Genomic DNA, 26271 nt, shown 5'->3' with positions numbered 1-26271 from the left:
TTTGTACAAGTATCTCTTTATAGTGGAATAGTGTACCACAACCCCAGTGTCTGCCAGATCTTTCTGGAGGGATCGTGCAGTCAAACGTGGGTTTTGAATTGCTTTTCTCACAATCCTGCGAGCTGTCTGATATTTTTCTTGGTCTTCCAGATCTTGCTTTAACTTCCACTGTTCCTGATGACTGCCATTTCTTAATTACATTCTGAACAAAGGATATTGACATCTGAAAACGCTTTTCTATCTTCTTATAGCCTTCTCCAGCTTTGTGAACGTCAACTATTTTCAGTTTCAGTTTTCTAGACCACTGCTTAGAAGAACCCATGGTGCTGATTGTTGGTGCAAGGTCAGATGAGTCTGGGCATTTAAAACCTTTGAGATTGACATCACCTGGTCTTCCCAGACGATGATTGAGAACAATCCATGACACTGGCAGGTCTCAGCTTTGCAAAGGGGGCAGTGCATGCTATAAATTCTGCAGGGTGCCCAAACTTTTGAAGACGCCATTTTTTTGTTTTCTGTAATTTTGAAAGTGGAAATGATGGAAATAATATCTAACTTTTTTTGACATATTATTATAAGAATGTCTAATCTGTAATTTGATGCCTTTTGAAAATTTGTCCATCTTTCCTTGGCTTCGGTATGCACATTAATACAAATTTTTACCTGGGGTGCCCAAACTTTCGATCCCCACTGTACCATCGACTGACAGTTTGCCAACCCTGCCGATAGATATAGATAGGTGGAAACTGAACTGGTCCTCAGCTCTATCAAGTCTGCATTTTTTTAATTTTAAAAATGTGGGTACGATATCTACCTTTGTTCCCCTGCTTATATCTTGTATGGGGAGTTCCCATGTACCCAATGTCATTTGACCATGCTGACTCCCAAGGATCAAACCTTGGTTCTTTGTGTTCTTAGGAACCAATGGTACACTCTTGGACCCATATTGGGATCAGGTGCAGCCTTTTTCTCACTTAAGGTGGCTCTGATCTCTCCCTACCAGAACATAATTGTTAGGTCCCGAGGTCCAGTCCCAGCTCTCGGAGGGGCGGTCCTTTTCCTTGCTGATCAGGCTATTAGTTTTTTCCTCTCCTTACTGACTACCTGTAGATTTCTCTGGGTGATCACTGTAGGGATTTTGTTTTTGTTCCATTCTGGTTGGACAGGTGGACCAGTTTCCAGACTTAAGGCATCTGATTTGAGATTTTTACTCCCCTGCCAGACTTTCCTTACTAATTATGTGGCTATTTTCTGGCGACAGGTATTGTTTCCTCCATACTAAATTACCACCTGTCTTGTTTTTATATTCTTTTTCCTGGGCAGGGGTTGAAGCTTCATCCAGTGCCAGCTTGGATCCTTCAGGGGGTTCTTAAACTGTAAACGGTCCCCAGTTTCTTAGTTAATACTAGCCCTGTTAGCAGTATTTTCCTAGCTCTCAGTTGAACTGCTTTTGGATGTTCCGATGGTGAAGATATTCTGTCTCCCTCACCGGACAAAAAATAAAATAGGGCTTTTCTACAAAATTATTTTCTTGGAGTGCAGTAAGGGACACAGGTCCTATTGTTCTGTAGTTTAGATTATGCTCTTTTTACTGCTTGCTTAAAAACTGAGGCAGGCTGGTATTAGGATGGGTTATCCTGTGCAGGCCTGTAGGTGACGGTATAACCTGACTGGATAGTGAAATACTTCCTTTATCCCTTAAGGCTGCTTTCACACTGAGGCTCTTTGCAGGCGCTATACCGCTAAAAATAGCACCTGCTAAGCGCCCTGAAAGAGAGTGGCTCCATTAACTCCAGTGTGAAAGCCTGAAGTTTGCCTGCAGTGGCATTGCTAATGCTTTGTGATTGGCCATTGAGGCTTTGTGCACTGTGTAGAGGGTGAAATGGAAGAGGGTAACATGCTCCCCTATACGCAGTAGTATCAGTCATTTCACAAGGCTCCAGCTGGTGGCAGAGTTTCATGTGGAAGGTAAGTAAATAATAGTGAAGAAACTGTGTTATGAAAAGAACCTGTTACTTTGTCCTGAAATTGTTCTGTTTTTTTTTTTTTTTTTACATACAATTAGCTGCAACCATGACAAGAATTATATTTGTTGTACAGATGGTCCACTTACCTGACATTTCATCAGCATATTGAAGAATTCATCACCTGGCTCTTGCTGGTCACCTTCCACCTTTAGATGACCCATGTTATTATGTGTTAGTCGTAGACCAGGCAAGTTCCCTACGCTTGCTCTCTGGTCATCCAGTCGCCTGCTCTGCGAGCTGGCAATCATGTCAAAGAATTCTTCTGTCTGAGGAGATGCCATGAGCGAAGAGGTAGCTGGAAGAACAAAAATGTGTCATTGGCGGTCATGTGTCAGTTCCCCTTTATCATACTAAGGGGAATCTCTAATGTTTAAAGTGGATGTAAACCCACACATATACCCAGTGAAGTGAACAGCCTCAGATGATACAGAGGGATGAAACAAATCTCCCTACATAAGTTTTACATATATATCTTCTGTCTTCAGCTTTATATATTCTTTAGAAAGTGCACATCGTGTTACAAATTTTTTCTTCCTGTTCAGTGTGAAATCTGGGCACACAGCCAATACAGCTGATTGGAGAAAAGGCACACACCCCCACTCCACATAGGCAGAGACTTGCAGAACTGTGTTGTGAATAGTTCAGTTCTCTGCTAATCTATTTATAGCAACCTCGCACAACACAAATTTCAGGCTGATTTTATCTCATGTGTCGGATAACTTGTGAGAAGTTATCATGCTGCTAACAGAAGAATGGAGCAGGAGAAAGCCACGGGACTTATTGCTCTGAAGAGAAATAAGAAAACTGTACAGATATATATGCCCAGCTCAAATTTCATGAATCGGGATTACATCTACTTTAACCACTTAACCCCCGGACCATATTGCTGGTCAAAGACCAGAGCACTTTATGCAATTCGGCACTGCGTCACTTTAACTGACAATTGTGTGGTCGTGCGACGTGGCTCCCAAACAAAATTGGCGTCCTTTTTTTCCCACAAATAGAGCTTTCTTTTGGTGGTATTTGATCACCTCTGCGGTTTTTAGTTTTTGCGCTATAAACAAAAATAAAGCAACAATTTTGAAAAAAAATAATATTTTTTACTTTTTGCTATAATAAATATCCCCCAAAAATATAGAATTTTTTTTTTTCCCTCAGTTTAGGCCGATACGTATTCTTCTACATATTTTTCAGAAAAAAAAATCGCAATAAACGTTTGATTGGTTTGCGCAAACGTTATAGCGTTTACAAAATAGGGGGTAGTTTTATGGCATTTTTATTAATATATTTTTTTACTAGTAATGGCGACGATCAGCGGTTTTTTTGGTACTGCGACATTATGGCGGACACTTTGGACACTTTTGACACATTTTTGGGACCATTGGCATTTTTATAGCGATCAGTGCTATAAAAATGCATTGGATTACTATAAAAATGCCACTGGCAGGGAAGGGGTTAACACTAGGGGGCGGGGAAGGGGTTAAGTATGTTCCCTGGGTGTGTTCTAACTGTAGGGTGGGGGGGTGGCCTTACTAGGGGAAATTACTGATCGCTGTTCATACATTGTACAGACGGTCAGGCATTTCTCCCCTGACAGGATCCTCGCTCTGTAACGAGCAATCGCGGGTGCCCGGCGGCGATCGCGATTTGCTTGATTTTGACTTGCCTGTAAAATATTTTTCTTGGAAGCACAGGCCCCTTTAAACATAAACACTGGTTTATGCACAGCCACCTTTAGGTGATTGGACACTGGAAAACATAACTATGGGACATCTTACATAGCCCCTTCTACTCCAAGAAATTCTCAGTTTTTTGCAAGCAATAAAAGAAAAAAAACATCAGGAGGCCTGTACTGTATTTCCAAGAAAAATAGATAACATGTCCCAAATCCCATTTTTTAAATCACACAGTACAGGACACGTTCCTTTAATCACAGACACTGGGACCGTACCCGAGCAATACAACCGAGGAGTAGACAACACAGCGTACTATGCTCACAGGTGCACAAAATAAAAACACAAGGAAATCTGGTCCCAAACTCAGAGTGGCTTGAAGCTACTTATGGCCAAAGCTGGTGTCAGCAGAGCGCTGAACATCCATTAGGTAAAACTTCACAAACGTGTAAACCAAAGACCAGGTATTGGCTTTGCAAATCTTAAAAACAGACAACTGGCAATAACAGACCTAGTAGAGCGAGTCTACTCGGGTGCAACACCCGCTTCTTCCAAACTGCTAGGGTATCTGTCTGCCCACACCTATGATACAGGTAGGCAGTTACTTCAGTCCAGGAAGCTCAATGGACTACAAGAATGTTCACCAGTGCCCTCATAGCTCATTGAAAAGTACAAGCCGTGGCCTGCTGTCACAGAAAGAGTCTGCAGGAGCAGGAATATGCTACATGTTAGACCCTAAACATAGGTGGAACATGTATACATGTTCCCAAAAGGTGAACTTCTCATTTAATTCATCTAGCAATGGTGAAATGGAATGCAAGGCAGGAGAGCAGCAGAAAGAGATTATCTGATTGAAGGATAAAGGCAGGGGCCGTGAGGTAAACCTGCTCTGCACACACCACATGCAAAAAGTGGAAGAAGTAAAAACGGAAACATATGTGTATATATATATATATTTTTTTTTTTTCTTCTCAAGAGCTGCCAGAAAACACCACTCTGTTCCCACATCAAAAAAATGTTGTACATGTTAGCTTTGCGCTGCTTAAAATAACCAATCTATAGTAACTCCACCTTACTTCTATATGTGACTCATTAACCACTTCCTTACTGGGCACTTAAACCCCTTCCTGACCAGAGGACTTTTTGCGATTAGGCACTGCGTCGCTTTAACTGACAATTGCGCGGTCGTGCGACGTGGCTCCCAAACAAAATTAACGTCCTTTTTTACCCACAAATAGAGCTTTCTTTTGGTGGTATTTGATCACCTCTGCGGTTTTTATTTTTTGCGCTATAAACAAAAATAGAGCGACAATTTTGAAAAAAAAAAAAACATTTTTTTACTTGTTGCTATAATAAATAGCTCAATTTTTTTTTTACGTTTTTTTTTATCCTCAGTCTAGGCCGATACGTATTCTACATATTTTTAGTTAAAAAAAAAATAAAAAATCGCAATAAGCGACTGGTTTGCGCAAAAGTTATATCGCCTACAAAATAAGGGACAGAATTATTATTATTTTTTTTTTTTTTTACTAGTAATGGCGGCGATCTGCGATTTTGATTGGGACTGCGACGTTATGGCGGACACTTTTGACACATTTTTGGCGCCATTCACATTTATACTGCAATCAGTGCTATAAATATGCACTAATTACTGTATAAATGTGACTGGCAGGGAAGGGGTTAACACTAGGGCCCCATACTCACGACCAAACATGTCTGCTGAAACTGGTCCGCGGGCCAGTTTCAGCAGACATGTTCGGTCGTGTGTGTGCGCGAGCGGGCCGAATTCCAGCAAACATTTGCCCGCCGGGCCTTTTCCCAGCAGACAAATATTCCTGGACTTGTTTTAAAACAGCCCGCTGGAATTCTGCCCGCTCGGACATGTACGGTCGTCAGTACAGACCTACCGTACATGTCCAGGCGCCCGCCGTCCCTCGCATGCGTCGAACATTTTAAAGGCGGGCCGCCCACGTCGCTGCGTCATTGTCGCGGCGACACCGCGTCATCGACGTGGCGACACCGCGGACACGCCCCGCGTATTGTTTACGCGCGGACTTCTGTACGATGGTGTGTACAACCATCGTACAGAAGCCCTCTGGCAGACATGTATGGTGAAAACGGTCCGACGGACCGCTTTCACCATACATGTTTGTTCGTGTGTACCCGGCCTAGGGGGTGAGGAAGGGGTTAAATGTGTACCCTAATTAGTGTTCTAACTGTGGGGGAAGGGGGGTGACTGGGGGGGGTGACCGATCTGTGTCTCTATGTACAAGAGACACAGATCCGTCTCCTCTCTCCCCTGACAGCACCGCTGTCTGCGAGAGCCGGGAATGAGAGATGATCTCATATGTAAACATATGAGATCATCTCTCATTGGCCGCACAGATCGCCTAGGAAACGGCTGCTCCGATTGGCCGTTCACGGCGATCTGTGACTGGCTGTGTCCAAGGGACACGGCCAGCACAGCAGTTCCCCGCTGCGCGCTCGGGAGCGCGCGCGGGGAACGTGCAAAGGGGAGGCCGTAAAAAGATGGCCTGTTAGAGTTTGGGAGCCGCGCTGAGGCCGTACAAAGTCGTACGGCCGTCAGCTAGTGGTTAAACCACTTTTGCGTATGTACTCTTCTACGATATAAAAAATGTGTCACAAATCAACAATTGCTCATATATCAATAATAACGTGATAACACTTAATTTCACACCTAAGAGATTGTTTATGCATGTTTTTTCACAATTTTCTCCAGTGCTCCACCCAAACTTTATTTTCAATTTTACTCCACCTTCTGTGTGGTGAACATAACCAGTCTCTGTACCTCAAAGTTTTGTCATTTTCCCACTGAGTTTATCCAGTGCTCTAACCAAAACAAATGTTTTAATTGTGCTCCATATGGTCTGGTACAGCTCAGGACACCTCTCCGGCATAACACAAACGGTTTTCTAGTACTGACACCACCCAGCTGTGCCTCACCTGTATTGTCATCTGTTAAATTCCCAGTGAACATCACCTATGGCTGATCCCCTGAAGAAGTCATGTGATTAATGACAATACACGTGGGGCGTAGCTTGGTGATTCCAGTACTAGGAAATAGTTTTGTGTTATGCGTATGCAATGCTGTATACTGGCCTAGGCCAACAAGGCCCAGGCCTAGGGCAGCACTTTGCAGGGGGGCAGCACGGAAAGTGTCCCCGCCGGCTTGCGCTACACTGTTAGTGTGCTTCTAATTTTGTCCTATCATCCTGGACCACAAACCTTCCTCACTGTGGTTAAATGTTTTTTATGCTGTACCATTGGCATGGTTATATCTTCTTAGTCCATAAAAGTATCAGAAATTTGTGCATAAATTAGAATTATAGGCAACACTTTTTTATTTTGGATAGAGTAAGGGAAGGTTATAGCCCCGATCAGTTTGTTTTTTACCATCCCTGTCCCATTGCAGAGATTTCCCTTCACTTCCTGCCCCATAGCCAAACAGGAAGTGAGGAAATGTATGCAAATTAAGGGACTCCATTGCCCCCCCCCCCCCCAGGCCCTCAGTCCCCACTCAAAATGTTCAGGGTGGGTCTTAAACAGCAAGGGGTGTGGCCTTAACAGGAAGGGGTGGGTCATATTTAAATTAGGGGGTGCACGAGTTTAGTCAGGCCTAGTGCAGCACAAAACCTAAATACACTACTGTGCGTATGTGGTGTCCTGAGCTGTACCAGACCATATTACAAGCTATTGTCTGAAGTGCAATAGTTTTCAGTCATGACCGCATTTCCGATTCACAGCCGACATACATGGTGATAGACAAATAATGTGAAAATATAAGGTATTACCCACTATATATAATACAGCGTGAACAACTATAAGGCTGCATTCACACCTAGGCGTAGGCAATAGCGGCGTTTTCCGGTGTTTTGTCGCGCATATTCATGCTAATATGCGCGTTTGCATACATCGTTGTCCGACGTTTTTGTACTTTGACGTTTTTTTTTTAGCCAATAGGAAAAACTATCATCTTTTCATCACTTGTTGCTATGTTGGTAGATTTTTTTAATCTTCTGCATGGGCGACAAGTTCTATTGACGAAACGCCCGTAGCAAACGCCCGTTGTCGCGCAAGTCGCTTGAATCAAGCGTTTCCATTACTTTCTATGGGAAATGGAAACGCTCAAATACGCGCATATCGCGCGATATGCGTGACAAAAAAGGGTCCGGAATTTTTTATTGACTACATGCGATGCACGTCAGGCGCATCGGCGTTCAGATGTGAACCATGCCCATAGCCTTACATGTATTTTGGTCCCTCTGGCGTTTGTGCGCGTCGCGCTACAGGCGACAAAACGCCAAGGTGTGAATGGGCTCTAAAGACACAAATGGTAACTTGTTAATTAACAACAAGCAACAACAAAATGTGACTTGAATCATAATACAAATTAATATATCATATAGCCAGATTTTATGAAGAACCTAGGACCATGTTGGGAGTGTACAACACATATATGCATAAAAATGGGTGACCATAAATTGTGCAAAATGGAATATGGAATGTCCTACTATAGTAAATAAGACTGGAGAAATTCACAAATAAACGCTAGGACTTATGTAAAGATCCCAAGGTTCTGTGGCGACTGTCACCAAATAGTTCACCAATGGACATCCAAAAAAGAACAGACATCAAAGGTCAACACACTACAGTAACAGATGACTCAAACAATCTTTATAGGCAAAAGTGGTATGTAGCTGGAAATATCACCCGGGAGTGCCTTCACCTTTGGACTGTGGGGAGAGAAGTGAATACTCTTACCCTCCAATATGGACCCAGCTCCCCATATGGTGGTGGATCACTTGTGCTTATATTCACAGCGTGGACTCAAGGTAGCAGGATCTACGAATCGCCTCCTCTCTCAGCTAGCAGAACTTCTGACCGGATCAGCAGCTCTTTGGAATCTGGCTATATGATATAATAATTTGTATTATGATTCACGTCACTTTTTGTTGTCGCTTGTTGTTAACTCAGAAGTTGCCATTTGTATCTTTATAGTTGTTCACGCTGTATTATATATAGGGTTAATACCTTATATTTTCACATTATTTGTCTATCACCATATATGTTTTTGACGTGGGTTATCCCACTACTTTCATATATAGCGCTACACTTTATAATTTCTATACCGTTATAATTTTTGTCTCATTGTTGTGTTGGCTGCTTCTATTTTGTACTTTATGGTTGGTGCAGTATTCGCTGCTTTTATTGTGATTTAAATACCATGTGACATAAAAAAATTGCGACGACCACCATATTATTCTCTAGGGCCTCTGCTAATATAAATATATGATTTTTATTATGTTTGGGGGTTCTAATTAATTTTCTAGACAAAAAACACAGTTAATTGTAAACAAAAAGTGCCAGAATAGGCCTGGTCCTTAAGCGGCATAGTCACATATAGAGGTAAGATGGAGTCATTATAGTTTGGTGGTTATTTTAAGCAGTGCAACACTAACATTTACAACAACAATTGTAATGAGACCATTTTGGGAAATTTAGGGGCAGGACAATGTTCTGATTAAAGTGGAACAAAAGAAACCACCTTGGGGAGGAAGGAGGTCTGAGGTCTCAGAACCACCTTATACGTATAAAAAGCAAGGAAAGGCGTTCTCTACAAGAAAAAGCCACCAGCCTCAAGACCCGTCTCGCTGATGTCAGTCACGGGAAAAACCACCTAGTAAGGTCAGCCAAGGGGTAGTATCCCAAATGAGCTTGGGGGAAGCCTATGTAGAGCTGACAAGACCATATTAAGATCCCATGGCAACACTGGGGAACAAATGAGGGCACTACAGTATGTGACTTTCCTCTTGCACCAAAAAAATGGTCTCTGAAATATAGGGCCGAAACTAATCGATTAATGGACAACTAATCGATTATGAAATTAATCGATTACAATTTTCATAATCGATTAATCGGCCAGTAACATAATGGGGTTAAAAAAACTAAAATTAGCCCTTTATAGTACAAAAAGAGCAAATCGCTACAGTAAATATTACTTTCACTGTCCCACAGTAAAAAAATGAACCCCTCACAATAGCGATTATTTGCTCCTTTTGTAATTATTTTTGTTTTTTTAACCCCATTATGTTACTAAACATCTCAGGCCTGGGGTCACACCTGTTTTTTGGTGCTTTTTGCAGAAACACACTACAGTTCATTTACATGTTTTCCTATTGGACACATCCATGATTTTTTTTTCAGCTGCTGCGTATTTGGAAAGGGCAAGGACTTTTTAACACAAAACGGTGCTATTTTGTTTTTTTTGTTCAAAATACTTCAATGGAGAAGCTGCAGAAAAGCATGTAATTTGTGTTTTGTAATCTGCCCAACAACAAATTGGGCCAAAAAAAATTAAAAATGCAATTTTTTTTTTTTTAAGGCTATTATCCGATTAATTGAAACAATAATCGGCCAACTAATCTATTATGAAAATAATCGTTAGTTGCAGCCCTACTGAAATATAGCCAATACTGAAATTTCACCCTTGAGGTTACTCAAGGCCAAGCACTAAAACAGACTGAAGAAGTCCCATGATACATCCCATGGAGTGCCTCCTAGGATAGACTTCTATCTCTTTCACCATGCAAAGTAGGCTTTCCAAGTGCGATGATAGACCTTCCAAAAAGTCAACTTTATAGCCTTCAAAAATGTAGAAATAACCAAGTCCGAAAGATCTCTTAGAACCTAGGCTTCAACAGCCAAACCTTCAAAGCCAACAACTGAGAAGCGTGATGGTAGCGAGGGTCTTGGGACAACAGATTGGGTGGGCCAGTCAGGAGGAGCCAAATAAGAGTCCCCCTTGAGTTGGAAGATGTCAGAGTACAAAGTTCTTCTGGTCCATTTCAGTACCACCAAGATCACTGGAATGCCCTCCCCTACATCTTAATCTTGGGAAACAGCCAAGGAAGAATACGTACCTGGAATTAATAATACATACTATTCGATTTTCTGCAGATTTTTTGTCTTCAGATTAACCAAAACCATATAATATGAGGTCAAACCTTAAAGGGGTTGTAAAGACAAAAATATTTTCCTCTTAAATTAAAGTCTGACAGTAGCTGATGAAGTAAAAAGTAATGTTTTGCATTATAACTAGTTTGATACCTGTTAAAATCGAGCTGTTTTATTCACCTCCATCACTCCTGAATCATTATTATCACTGACTTCCTGGTTTGCGGTGCGCATTCATTCTTGCTACATCATGGCCTAATGGGAACTACAGTTCCTATTAGGCTTAGCCTCCATGCCTGTGAGGGATAAGAGAGCATCTTCACGCAGGGCTGTAGTCATAGGGAGGGGGTGAGCACATTCTGCGTTCCACCATGCAAAACGGCTCAGATGCTGGTGGAAAGCAAGAAGAGGAGAGACAGGAAATGGCATTTTCAAACCTGGATTACTGTATTTTGGAGGTCAAAAGGAAAAACGAGGTAAGTGATATTTAAATGCTCTAGCTTACAGCAATCAATTGATCTAATAAAAAACGAACCTTTAGTGTTCCTTTAAGCGTTTCAATTCGTATGCAATCAGGCAGGCCCTTGCACTACATGGTTTTGGTAAATCTGCAGAAAATCGAATAGTGTGTACAGGGCCTTAGGAGTATATCAGCACAAAATGCAATGGATGCACTGGTAACCCCTTGGGATCAAAGGCTCAAGGATCCTTGACAATGGCCATGAACCTGTCCACATTGTTGTTGAAACATGATGCCAGAAAATCTACGTCTGGCAACCCCCTACAGTGACAAAGGTCTCAGAACACTTCCTAGTGAAGAGATCATTTTTTTTCTTATCCCTTTCGCTGACACAGTGGGGGTTATTTACGAAAGGCAAATCCACTTTGCACTGCAAGTGCACTGAAAGTACACTTGAAAGTGCAATCGCTGTAAATCTGAGGGGAAGCTCTGCTGATTTTATCATCCAATCTTGTGCAAGCTAAAATGCTGTTTTTTATTTTCCTTGCATGTCCCCCTCAGATCTACAGTGACTGCACTTCTAAGTGCACTTGCAGTGCAAAGTGGATTTGCCTTTTGTAAATAACCCTCAGTATGTCTGCCCCCCAATTGCCTACTATGGGAATGTGGACAAAACCAAAGTGGCTGCAGGAACTGTAATTTACAAATTTCTAGCTGCTAAAAACGTGCTCTTCATCCCAGTAACCGCCTTAACCCTCTCACTGTCAGAGCCATTTTTGTACGCAAGTAAGCAAATCATTTTAGGTCTGGAGATTACATAAACCCCCCAAAACATTATATATTGTCTGAGGTTGTGGTGAGTAAATAGATTCCAAACATGTATAACCTTAAAATCACGTGTGCCTGTGAAACGGCAACAAACTTCAGTACCCTATATTTTAAAAAGGGAACGATTTAAAAGCCTGTACAGGTCATCGATTTAGAGTTAACTGAATAATGGGCCTAGAATTATTGATCGGTGTGCGACGATATGTAACGTGCAGGACAAACAACGTTTTTGTGCGTAGGCACCTGCGACACATGCATTTACATTCTAACATGCGTGGGGGTGGGGGGAATCAAAAATGTATTTAAGGACAATTTTAAGTACTTGACTATAACTCATTTTTTTATACTTAAAATAATTTTTATTTTATTTTTATAAATGTGGTTCAATCTAAACTAAAATCTCTAAATCCACTTGCAGCCACAATCTAAGACTAACCTATGTAGCTAGCCCTTTAAAGCAAAAATCGCTATACATATCTTTTCTGAAGCTGCTCCAGTCTGGTCACCAGCGGCGGAAGCTCTGTACAGGAGACGGCTCACATCAGATGGTACAAAAAAGCCCCTCATGTAATGCATCTTTAATAGGTTCTCTTTAACCACCTCAATACAGGGCTTTAAAACCCACCTCCATACCGGGCCTATTCTGGCACTTCTCTCCTACAAATCATCATTCTTTTGCTAGAAAATTACTCAGAACCCCCAAACATTATATATGTTTTTTTAGCAGACACCCTATGGAATAAAAAGGCGGTCATTGCAACTTTTTATCTTGCACGGTATTTGCACAATAATTTTTCAAACGCCTTTTTTTGTAAAAAAAATGGTTTCATGAATTAAAAAATAATAAAACAGTAAAGTTAGCCCAATTTTTTGGTAAAATATGAAAGATGATGTTATGCCGAGTAAATGGATACCTAACATGTCATGCTTTAAAATTGCGCACTCATGGAATGGCGCCAAACTTTGTTACTTAAAAATCTCCATAGGCGACGCATTAAACATTTCACAGGTTGCCAGTTTAGAGTTAGAGGAGGTCTAGTGCTAGAATTGTTGCACACGGCGACACCTCACATGTGTGGTTTGAACGATGTTTACATACGTGGGCGGGACTTATGTGTGCTTTCACTTATGAGCGCGAGCTACCGGGGACAGGGGCGTTTTTTTTTTTTTTATTGCTTTTCGCTTTTATTCCTATTACAAGGAATGTAAACATCCCTTGTAATAGGAATAGTGTGTGACAGGTCCTCTTTAAGAAGAGATGCAGGGTCAATAAGACCCCACATCTCTCCTCTAGGCTGGAAAGAATGAGATCGTGAAAAAAAATTCACAGATCTCATTCTTACTAGCCGCAATTGCGGTTTGTTTACTTACGGGTACCCGGGCGTGACGTCATCACATCGCGCCCGGGCCTCCGACGATCATAGAGATGACTGGTGACCATCTGGTCACCAGTCATCTCTATGCCTCCCATCCGGCACACGGCGATCATCTCTCCGGGTCCCCGATGGCACAGGAGAGCCCGGAGAAGCACCGGATGGCGGCGGGAGGGGGGATGTCCCCTCCTGCCGCCTATAAAAACGATGAAGCGGCGTTCTTATGCTATGCAGGATCGCCGCCAGAACAAAATGATATATGAATGATGCCTCTAGGTGCAGGCATCATTCAGATATCACTGCACAAAGTACAGGATGTCATATGACGTCCACCCGGGATAAGAGATCCCCTTTTTGGATGTCATATGACGGCGTGCAGTTTTGAAGTGGTTAATGAGATGTTTCACTTGCCCTCTGATGAATCTAATGCAGTACAAATAGCTTTTCCTAGTCTTGTTCTTAGTTTACCAATAAACAGGAAACAAAGATGGCAATTTTAGGGTTAAGTTTAGATTACACAAAACAGCTGTGATCATCTAGTTCTGCTGCTGGAATAAGAGCAGGAACGGGATGCTGATGGTATTATTCATATGGCAGCGGTGTACGTTGATGCTACAGGCAAGTCCCATTTGGCTGCAACGCTTTCTGCTCGGTCCCGGTGTCCAGGGTCCTGATACTCTTGTCACAGCTGATAACATGGTGAGGGCCAGAGGCATCTCTGTCTCTGCACTGACAAGTGATATCTTCTGCGGGTGTCATCATAGTGTTCCCTGAAACTGCTGTCAAAGTGTTATTGGATGGGGGCACCCAGTATGTGAGTTTTATTAATTTGTTGTGTCTTTGCAGAAATGTTTTCTCTCTTAACCACTTCCATACCAGGCACTTACGCACCTTCCCGCCCAAGTAAATTTTCAGCGCTGTCGCACTTTGAATGACAATTGCGCGGTCATGCTACACTGTACCCAAACAAAATTGGCGTCCTTTTCCCCCACAAATAGAGCTGTCTTTTGGTGGTATTTGATCACCTCTGCGATTTTATTTTTTTGCGCAACAATTAAAAAAATACTGAAAATTTTGAAAAAAATTAAGTTTTTATATTTTTCTGTTAATTTTTTTGTAAATAAGTACGTTTTCTCTTTCAATTACGGGCACTGATGATCGGCGCTGGTATGCGGCACTGATGGGCACTCATGGGCGGCACTGATGGGCACTCATGGGCGGCACTGATGGGCACTCATGGGCGGTACTGATGGGTGGCACAGATAGGTGGGCACTGGGCATGGAGTGGCACTGATGGACACTGAGGGGTGGCACTGATGGATCCATGTTGCCAGTCAGTGCCCATTTGTGGGCACTGATTGGCATCTTTTTTTTTTTTACTGCCCTTTTATTTTCATTACTGACTTTTTTTATTGCCCCTTTATTTTGTCAGACTGACATCCTGCATCACCGATCGCCGCGCGCCCCCACGAAATCCTGCAGGACGTCAATAGACGTCCAGTCTGGATTTCAGAACCACTTCCCGGACGTCAATCTGCTATTGACCGGGGGGGAAGTGGTTAAAGGGTAATTCCACTTTCATGGGAAAAACAAATGACAAATAAAAAATATCATACACAATTGTGTTATTAACATAATTTCCTGCTTGTGTGATTGGCTCACTGATTATGCCAGAAGTCTACACTAAGATACAAGTCAGATTTTTGGCATCCCCTGCAGCAAAAATGTAATTTGTGGTAAGATACTCCCAATAGAAAATGACGTCTAAAGGGAGGCAGACCCTGTAACTTTCCTCGTTGGAGCCCTGATTCTGCAGAAGCTGATTGATCATTCTGAAACCACTCTCATTAGACTCTCTTAGCACAGTAAACCAGGATTTCTTCTGAATAACAAAAGGTAGGAATCTGCAACAAAGTTTGTTAAAATCCTTGCAGTGTATACAGATCACCCAGAGGGGAATGTTTTTTTCTCAACAAACGTGGATTTACCCTTTAAATCCTTAAAGAAAAATCAGCTACGTTATAGTTGTATATAAAATTGTCACATAACACAACACCAATGTAGTTTTGGAATAATACCAAAAAAATGAGTGTCGTGAGGAAGAGCTAGAATGCATGTTTTATGGATTTCAGTTTTCTCTTTCATTGGCAGAGAAAGTCTATCTGACAGAGGGGGGAAAAAAAAAAACAGAGGTCCTAACCCACTCCATTCAAAATGTTTTAGCTGGAGGTACAAATTAAGAGCCGGTTCACACTGGGGCGGCACGACTTCGGGGGCGACTCGGCAAGGCGTCCTGAAGACGACTTCAGAGGCGACTTGCAAAATTACTACTGTATAGAAGTCAATGCAAGTGGCCCCGAGTCGCCCCCGAAGTCGTACAAGCATCTTTTTCTAAGTCGGAGCGACTTGCGTTGCTCCTATTAGAACGGTTCCATTGAATAGAATGGGACGCAACTTGTCATGCGGCTGAGTCGCCTGATGAGTCGCCCCAGTGTGAACCGGCTCTAAAGGGTAACTTCACTTTCATGGGGAATTTTTTTTTTATAACGTTTACAACTACAACACATATTGTAGTTCAGGGATATGCAATTAGCGGACCTCCAGTTGTTGCAAAACTACAAGTCCCATCATGCCTCTGGGTGTCATGCTTATGGCTTTCAGAGTCTTGCTATGCCTCATGGGACTTGTAGTTCTGCAACAGCTGGAGGTCCGCTAATTGCATATCCCTGTTGTAGTTGAATGTTGTTAAATATTGCCTTTCCCTTTCAATCTGCAGTGCTGTAATTTTCTGTAAAATGCAATATGGCTACCTGGAGGTGTTTGGTACACATGGTATAGAGAGCACCCCCCAGAAATGTAATTTCCTGCTTGTGGGATTGGATTGGCTTTAATGGCTGCATTAAATACAAGTCAGATTTTGGGCATCCCCTGCAAAAAAAAGATAATTTTTGGTGAGTTTCTCCCAAAGGGAAATCACATCTAAAGGGATGCAGACCCTGGAACTTTCCTCACCAGAGCCCTGCATGTGCAGCAGCTAACTGATAATTAATAAAACCACTCCCATACAGATTCACTCTGCCCATGGACACACAGATATTTCTTCAGAACAACAAAAGGTAGGAATTTGCAACAAAGTTTTTTTAAAGCTATGCAATGTACATGCATTAGAAAACAGTTGTGTCAACATATCCCACTGCTGTGAACTATCACCATTTAAAATAATGAATAACCTGTGTACATTTGTTGACCTGTGTTAAAACATACATATAAAAAGGTGCATAAAGTATACACCAATGAAACCGTTTCACCATTAGACTTCATTCAGAAAAACCACTATAAGGCTTCATTTCCATGGACGTTTTTACAGCCACTTTTCTGAGCGTTATTTGCAGCTTAAAAACGGCTCTCCATGTTAGTCTATGGCCTCATACCCACCATGACGTTTTTTAAGCTGTAGATGACTGAGCTGTTTTTAAGCTGCAAAAAAAAAAAACAGGACCAGTGCGTTCTGAAGCTCCAGCGTTAGAGCTGTAAGCCTTGTCCTGCGTTTCTTTCTCTATTCAAAATCAATGGTTCCTTATGGGAGCCCATTGATTTGAATAGAGGTAGCATCAAGATGATCCGACTTGTGGGGCGACTGGTGTGCAGAGAATCTTGAAGGGGAACCCCGCGCAAATAAAAAAATTTTTTTGCGTGAGGTTCCCCCCCAGGATGATAACAGACCCTTTGGTCTGGTATGGATTTTAAGGGGAACACCTACGCCGAAAAAAACGATATGGGGTTCCCTCAAAATCCATACCAGACCCTTATCTGAGCATGTTAGTCTATGGCCTCATACCCACCATGACGTTTTTTAAGCTGTAGATGACTGAGCTGTTTTTAAGCTGCAAAAAAAAAAACAGGACCAGTGCGTTCTGAAGCTCCAGCGTTAGAGCTGTAAGCCTTGTCCTGCGTTTCTTTCTCTATTCAAAATCAATGGTTCCTTATGGGAGCCCATTGATTTGAATAGAGGTAGCATCAAGATGATCCGACTTGTGGGGCGACTGGTGTGCAGAGAATCTTGAAGGGGAACCCCGCGCAAATAAAAAAAAAATTTGCGTGAGGTTCCCCCCCAGGATGATAACAGACCCTTTGGTCTGGTATGGATTTTAAGGGGAACACCTACGCCGAAAAAAACGATATGGGGTTCCCTCAAAATCCATACCAGACCCTTATCTGAGCATGCCGCCCGGCCGGTCAGGAATGGGGGTGGGGACGAGCGAGTGCCCCCCCCTCCTGAGCCGTACCAGGCCGCATGCCCTCAACATGGGGGGTAGGGTGCTTTGGGGCTGGGGAGGCACTGCGCCCCCCACCCCAAAGCACCTTGTCCCCATGTTCATGGGGACAAGGGTCTCTTCCCGACAACCCGTTGGTTGTCGGGGTCTGTGGGCGGGGGGCTCATCGGAATCAGGGAACAGACGATCAGTGTCACTGCCACACAGAAGAATGGGGAAAGTGTGTTTACACAAATCTCTCCCCGTTCTTCAGCTCCTGTGACCGATCGCGGGACACCGGCGGCGATCGGGTCCGCAAGTCCGGTGGCGTGACAGCACGACCCACGGCTGGGCTGTTAAAGGCTACGTGCCTGCGCCATTCTGCCGACGCACATCGTCGGTAGGGGGTGCTTAGGTGGTTAAAATAACAAACATACCATTCTTACCTCCACTGTGCAGCTCATTTTGCACAGAGTGGCCCCGATCCTCGTCTTCTGGGGTCCCTCAGCGACTGTCTCGGCTCCTCCCCACAAAAGCTAACCCCCTTCTGGGAAGCGCTCTAGAAAATAAAAAGCCAACCTTTACAACCCCTTTAAAGCATGTTCTACAGCACAGTGCTTGTGCTGTGTAATTTGGCCCGAAGTAACACCCAAAATACCTGTCTGATCCTGCCTGGCTATATCCTTCCCTTTGTACGCTGACTCCGATATATCAGGGCTGCTGAGCCCTAACACCATTGTCGGCGTACGTGCCTCCATCATATGCTGCCCTGCTTTCCTGTCTCTCCTCATCCCCCCCTCCTCTCCCTGTCTGCTCATACAAGTGCCCCCCTGCTCCTTCTGCTCTCATATCTGCAGCTAAATCCTCCCATCCTCTCTGTACTATAATAAGTGTCCCTGTGCCTGTGTAATGTAAAAAATCTGTATCTATAAGACCACGGCTCCCGGCACTCAGATGACTGTTGGCTCTCTCTCCTCTCTCTCCCCCTCCTCCCCGAGCTTTAATATAGGTACAATCTGGCAGATTTTTTACAATACGCAGGTATAATGGTACGGAGGGGATGTGAGGATTTGAAAGAAGTGGGTTAACAAGTACTTTAAAGTCAGTGACAGCCAAGCAGTTAGCTAGATGCTCCTCTTGGCACTAGTTCTCAACTGCAGTGTTACCTGAAATCCACCGGCATATGACTTATATCCCAAACTGTAAAATAAAGACACTTTATCGAAACTGCTGTAGGTTAATCATACTGAATGGCATATGTGTGGACTCACATATCCGGTCATCCATTGCTGGCATGGGTGTTGGTGTTTCCGTCCCTGCGCTCTGGTTCTCTTCTAATGTACATCTTTGATCATCCATCCGGTTACTCTGAAATTTACTCAAGAGGTCAAAGAAACATTCCTCGTCTGATGGCGCCCGATTGATTTTCTGCAAAACAATTTGGGGAAGATAATTTAATACGGATTTCCCTGACCCACTCTGAGCTTTATAAAGTAATATATTATAAACTGAAAAATGATTTCACAATGCATGATAGAATACACAAGTGATATTGTTGATTTTGGTTTGTATATTCACTGATGAAATTTTTTTCTTTATAATGTATATTTTATTATACAGAATGTTAATACCAAGTTAAGAGGGCAGAGTTGGAGAAATCGCCATAATACCAAAACAAAATCAAAATCCCTCCCCAATCGCATACCAATAAATGCGATAAAAATAAATAATTTCTTATCTGTGCTCTGTATTTAAAGGGCTTTGCTTCAAGGTTGGCACTTAGATCATCGATAACACATTGTGAAGCGTTTACTAAAGCTATTTTTTATAGAGAACATTAAGGCCTCATACACAGGGCCGATCATAGGGTCACAGATGCCTGGGTGCAGAAATATTTTTGGCACCCCCCCATGTGGGCGTGGTCATCTTACCAACTCCTCTGGTGGCACAGGGCAGTGGGGTTCTCTCTCTGATGATGTTTCCTCAGCACTGTCCTCTCTCTCTCTGGGGTCCTGGTTGCACTTTCCTGAAAGCTTTCCTGGGCTCCTGGCTCTCTCTCTCCCATTAAGCTGAGCATGCTTTGTGGGCTGCAGTTTCCGTGTTACAGTGGGGCTGCCAATCCTCGGGACTATATGTCCCACAATCCTCTTTGCTCCTTTTTTTTTTCTTCCCTGGCCAATATGAAGGCGGGGGAAGAAACATAGTGCGCCGCTCACTAGTACAGCAGTGCATGCGAGAGGGGAAATAAGAGCCCGCGGCTGCAGTGGCGTCACTAGGGTTGGTGTCATTCGGTGCGGTAAAACATGGTGTTACCCCCCTCCACCAACTATAGTCATCGCCCCTCAGTACAATCCCCCCTCCAATAAGTATAGACTCCCTCCATCAGTATAGACCCCCCAGGACGAACCACATCCCACCATTAGTACAGGCCCCCCAGATCAAACCACCCCCACATTATTTTAGACCCCCCAGAACAAGCCACCCCCTCCATTAGTACAGACTCCCCAGAACAAACCACCCCCCCATTAGTACAGACCCCACAGAACAAGCCACCCCCTCCATTAGTACAGACCCCCCCAGACAAACCACCCCCCTCCATTAGTACAGACCCCCTAGGACAAACCACCCCTCTCCATTAGTACAGACCCCCCGACAAACCACCCCCCCTCCATTAGTTCAGCCCCCCCCCCAGGAAAACCACCCCCCTCCATCATTAGTACAGACTCCCCCTGAACAAACCACCCCCTCCATTAAACTAATTAAAAACACTGGACAAACCACCCCCACCATTAGGATAATTAAAAACACCCGGCCGCAGCTGGAGAGGGCAGGACAGTGTGTAGACGCACCGCCCGGGTGGAGAAAAGCGTGTGTCAGGCTTGGGCAGCAGGCAGGAGTTAGACACAGAGAGGAGAACTGGAACGTGTTAGGCATGGCATGGATTTTCCCCCCCAAAAAAAGGCGTTTGAAAAATGATTGCGCAAATACCGTGCGAGATAAAAAGTTGCAATGACCGCCATTTTATTCCCTAGGGTGTCTGCTAAAAAAAAATATATATAAATGTTTGGGGGTTCTGACTAATTTTCTAGCAAAAAAATGATGATTTTTACATGGAGAGAAGTGCCAGAATAGGCCCGGGATTGAAGTGGTTAATAACTCCAGTTGTCAACAGGGTCTTTCAAGCCCTGAGCGTTATCTACCGGACAAGTTAAATTCCTTTTTAAGGAAGAGACAGCTGCAGCTACGGCTGTCAAGCTCCATTTCTTAATGAACTTTTCATCCATGGGATATAAAAGGGAAAACCTTTTAGGAGGAACAAAAATCCTGTCGGGATGTTCCCAATCATCATACAGCGCTTGTGTGGCCTGAAGAGGCCTCAGGGATCCCAAAGAGGAGCAGGGGGGCTCAGTAACCTCTACAAGAGGCAACTTAAAGGCAGAGCGAAACATTTCGGTCAGAGTCAGGATCAAAAGCCTTTGTGACTGAGAGGCAGACATCAACTGGATATCTTCTTGTCCAGATTATTCGGAAGCAGACTCAACTGCCGGGCACGTCGCTGAATCCTGAGCTTTAAGCTCTTCCCCATCCTCAACCCATTCCTGCTCCATCTAAACTAGGCGGCACCGGGGACCCTGTGGGATGGTGGCGATCATGCCAGCTATCCTGTGCTCTAACCCAGCTAGGGCAGAGGACAGTTCATCCTTAGCGATAAAGGTTGAAGCAGCAGCGCCGACTGTGGGCACAATACCAGATAGGCGCATCGGCTCAGATTGCATGGAAGCCTCTGGTCTTCCAGGGGATACATCACTAGGGATACGACTAGGTTCAGCAGAAACTACTGATGACATAGGTGTGCCCTTCCCTGTATTGTTTGCCCCACTCCTCTTTTTGGAAGACATTTAATAGCCACAAAAAGGTTATGGGTGTAGATTTAACACACCTCAGAAGGGAGACCCCTTTAATAGAGCTCACCGAGCCCCTATGTAACAATCCTGCTAAGCACCCTTAGCCTGCCAAGCAACACTTGGTGATTCAAGTGACCTGGGTAAGGAGAACTGAACCACTGAAAATGCCTGTTCAGAGCCTGCTCTGTGTCCCACAGCTGCCTGGAAGCACCTTATGCTTGGCTTACACAGCTTAAATAAGCTGGGTGTGCACCGGAACATTCTGTGTGTGCATGCACACATGCGTGGTTCTGGCGAACGGGCGTGGCTGTATTCGCGTATGATGCAAATGTTTGTGCACCCAGATAAAGGCTAATGCGCAAGTGCAGTGAAGCCATGTGCGCCATGGCCGTAAAACAAACCAACTGCTAAGTCAACGGTGTTTTTAAAAAAATGCATGTGCTGCCAAACAACAACTGCTGAGCACAGCGGAACACTTGCGAACGTACGTGCGTCATCATACAGGTAAAAAACAGCCAGACACAAGCAAAAACAAAAGAGGTACACTGACTGACTGTTGTGGGAATATAGACCTGGAGCTCAGAGAGCTAAACACACTGTGCCATCCACCTTGCAGACACTGGTAAAAAAAAACTGATGTGCTTCCTGTATGGGAGGGGTTATATAGGGGATCACTTCCTGTCTAAAGACTTTTGTGTACCAGTATCCATTCACCTGGAGATGGAGTATAACCCAGCAGGTAATGAATATTAGCCGGACTCTGTGTCCCATGATGTATGAAAAATAAAAATATATTTATTATTCTTACGCTGTAAATTCCAAGTGCTATATAAAAGTGCCATACGAATTCCGTCTATATATGCAGTATCTTGTTGCTTGCAGATTACATTTTATCTTGAACTTCCTTGTTTCTGCTCCCTGGTGACATGCAACACATAAGATGATATATACATTGACAGCTAAATGTCTGTATTCAGATCAACTTGAAAACACACATGATTTTTTTAGTGAGGCGGCTCAGAGAAAAAAATATGTAGAATGTGAAACCATGAAAGGCCTGTTTTTTTAGTAGTTTACTGTGTGCTGTTATAGACTTGGCTAAAACATACAGAGTTAAGGCCTAAGAGAGAACATATTTTTAAAATGCTGAAGCCTAAACTACTGAAGTTGTGTTTAAAAAGAAAATAAAAAACAAACACAAAACAGCAGATCTGATCTGATTGATCTGCTTTACTTAAAGGGGTTGTAAAGGTAAATGTTTTTTCACCTTAATGCATCCTATGCATTAAGGTGAAAAAACATCCGACGGTACCACCCCCCCCCCCAAAAGTCCCGCGCGCGTCCCCGTGATCCTCTTCGGTTCCCAGCCTGGACGTTGATTGGCTAGGCTGGACAGATTGATAGTAGCGCAGCCATTGGCTGGCGCTGCTGTCAATCACATCTGATAATGCGGGGGGCGGGGCCGAGTGATACAGTAAGCTGCTAAGGCCGCTCGCTATATCACAGGAGCGCGCCCGCAATTACCACCATGCAAGCTCTCTCGCATGACTGTGGTCAGTACTTGCCGGGAGGACCAGAGACAGCCGCCGAGGGACCCCAAAAGACGTGGATCGGGGGCACTCTGTGCAAAACGAACTGCACAGTGAAGGTAAGTATAACAAAGGAAAAAAAAAAAATCCTATACTAACCCTTTAAGCCTACTACTATATCATTTATAATTATATGTTTTTATATATATATGCATGCGTAATAGATGACGTCCCAGTTGATTTTACTGTGTTTTTAACTTTGTTTAACCACTTCAATACAGGGCTTTTATATCCACCTCAATACCGGGCCTATTCTGGCACTTCTCTCCTACATGTACAAATCATCATTCTTTTGCTAGAAAATTACTCAGAACCCCCAAACATTATATATGTTTTTTTAGCAGACACCCTAGGGAATAAAATGGCGGTCTTTTTATCTTGCATGGTATTTGCGCAATCATTTTTCAAACGCCTTTTTAAAAAAATGGTTTAATGAATTAAAAAATAACAAAACAGTAAAGTTAGCCCAATTTTTTTGTAAAATATAAAAGATGATGTTACGCCAAGTAAATGGATACCCAACATGTCATGCTTTAAAATTGCGCACACTCATGGAATGGCGCCAAACTTCGTTACTTAAAAATCTCCATAGGCAACGCTTTGAACATTTTTACAGGTTACCAGTCTAGAGTTACAGAGGAGGCCTAGTGCTAGAATTGTTGCACACGCTCTAACGCACGCGGCGATACCTCACATGTGTGTTTTGAACAACGTTTACATACGTGGGTGGGACTTATGTGTGCGTTCGCTTCTGAGCGCAAGCTACCGAGAACAGGGGCACAGCGCGATCCTTTCTCCGGGCCCCCGATGGCACAGGGGAGCCGGAGAAGCACCGGATGGCGGCGGGAGGGGGGCGGTGTCCCCTCCCGCCGCCTATAAGAACCGCCGCTATGATCGTTCTTATGGTGCGCAGGATCGACGCCGGAACACAATGATATCTGAATGATGCCTCTAGCTGCAGGCATCATTCAGATATCACTGCACAAAGTCCAGGACGTCATATGACGTCCACCCAGGATAGGAGATTCCCTTTGTGAACGTCATATGATGGTGTGCGGTATTGAAGTGGTTAAAATACACTTGAAGATAAAAATCACAATGTTTATGTACTCTCTTAAGTAGGGTTGTCCCGATACCACTTTTTTAAGACCGAGTACAAGTACCGATACTTATTTCCAAGTACTCACATCGCCGATACCGATACTTTTTTTTCAATGTCATGTGTCAGTTTGACAGATGGGGACTGATAGGTGGCACTGACAGGTGGCTGGCACTGATAGGCGGCACTTATGGGCACTGACTGGTGACTGGCGCTGATGGGCACTAATAGGTGGCTGGCACTGATAGGTGGCACTTGTGGGCACTTATAGATGGCACGAATTGCACTGATAGGTAGCACTTGTGGGCACTGATAGGTAGCACTTGTGGGCACCGATAGGTGGCACTGATAGGTAGCACTTGTGGGCACCGATAGGTGGCACTGGCACTGAAATGCTGCAAAAAATGACACTGAATTTATAAAAATAAATGCTGCAACGCCCATCTTGGTACACCCTGCACTCCGCTGCAGAAATCAGCAGCAGACATCTTGTTAAACCCAGCCCATATAGCTCAGGCTGGGTGTAACAAGATGTCTGCTGCTGCTTACTGCAGCAGAGTGCAGGGTGTACCAAGATGAGTGTAGGGACTGAACACCATTTAAGAACAGTAAGTACGATTTCACATTGTTCCCTGATGTATACCAAATACAAGATTGGCCTCCTCACTGTTAATCAGTACTATACTAAAAGGTTGGAGAAACTCATACTGTGCCGTTTCCAAGCCACTATATACTGCGAAAAATGGACCAATGCAGAGACAAGAGGGATGAATTACACACCAGAGACAGATGTCTAAAGCCTTGGTTTCATCAGTGGTAACCAGTCCACATCTGCCCATGCCAAGTATTCTCTCCAACCAAATCATCTATAGGTCTCCAATCACAGGGCAGATCTCTGTGGTTTTGGTAGATAGCAGCTGTAAAATCTCTCAGTAAGCAGGGGGAGGCAGGTCTCTGAACAGCAATACTATCCTGGTGTACTAGACTCAAGTTCACTGCACATAGATAGCAGGAGAAAATTATATTTGATATATGTATCAACTTGTTTTATGAAAGAAAGCTGAATATGTTCCCCATGCTTTCCTACATTACCACTGATAAAAGTAGCTTTTGTCATAAAACACGCAAGGGATAGTCATCTCCCAATACAACCAATGACAGAACAGACAGCAACGTTTAGAAAGGGTGTAAAGAAGGTTCTTCATGTATTTACTTATATGGTGACAATCATTGGAACTGTATATTTTAATTCAATATTTCATTTTTTTTGATAAATATGTACAATTGTGAATAAAACTATTTTTTTACTCTCAATATCCTGTATATTTTGGAATACTATTAGTGCCTTAAAAGTCCACCCAGGGGAACCCCCTTTTTCTTTTCGCAAAGTTTAGAAGAGGTTAATTCAGGACATTGGAAACATACAGCTACTGCCCAATCTTCCCCTTACAATCCATTATTCTAGGGTGCCAGAGAAATCTCTCAATGTGATAATGCAACACTTCACATTTTTCTATTAAACACAGTGATAATAAACTGTAAATGTAATGCCTCACGTCTTCCCTTTCATAATTAGAGCACAAAATGTGTCAAGAATTTAGGCTGTTGGTTGAAGGTGACAGTTAATAAATATTTTCCAGCAGAAAATAAAGTTTTCTGTTAGAAAAGTGATTTGGATGTGGAGGCCTGATGGATTCACATAACTACTGTACACAGCCAAGAAACTCACTTATACATTTTCTTTCACTGATTTCCTATTGTAAAGGGAATCTGCATGTCCTTTTTAAATGATTTTCTATATAATTTTGGTTCTATTACATATACAGATTTATAAGTGCTCCCTCTAGTGGCTATCTACAGGTCATCTATAAGCCCTTGCAGATTCTGTGACACTGCCCTGCTCCAGCCTGTGCTCTGACTTTGTGTTTTTCCCTCTCCATATATAGCTTTATGAAAATAAAAAGCAGAAATAACTTTTACACCCCTATTAATGAAAAGAGATAACACAGCTGCCATCATCAATTCACACACCCAGAAAACTTGCTTCCACCAGTATTAGGCCCATAGTTACTCTCCCATAGTGATGGAT

At 43.3% G+C, this 26271-nt stretch overlaps 1 protein-coding gene across 2 annotated transcripts in view; it reads right to left on the bottom strand.

Annotated features, from left to right (window-relative positions):
- The window catches only part of GPSM1 (G protein signaling modulator 1), a 582328-nt gene that overhangs the window by 18220 nt on the left and 537837 nt on the right, over positions 1-26271 (bottom strand). For both annotated transcript variants that reach the window (XM_040324133.1, XM_040324134.1), the window contains 2 exons: positions 18861-19017; positions 2114-2322 (listed from right to left, as the gene is read on the bottom strand). In XM_040324133.1, coding sequence (XP_040180067.1) covers positions 2114-2322; positions 18861-19017 — 366 coding nt within the window. The remainder of the gene's footprint in view (positions 1-2113; positions 2323-18860; positions 19018-26271) is intronic.

Source organism: Rana temporaria, chromosome 9 (genome assembly GCF_905171775.1).
Source record: "Rana temporaria chromosome 9, aRanTem1.1, whole genome shotgun sequence".
Lineage (NCBI taxonomy): Eukaryota > Metazoa > Chordata > Amphibia > Anura > Ranidae > Rana > Rana temporaria.
Note: the sequence above shows the minus strand (reverse complement) of the source record. Positions and strands in the feature narration are given on the sequence as shown.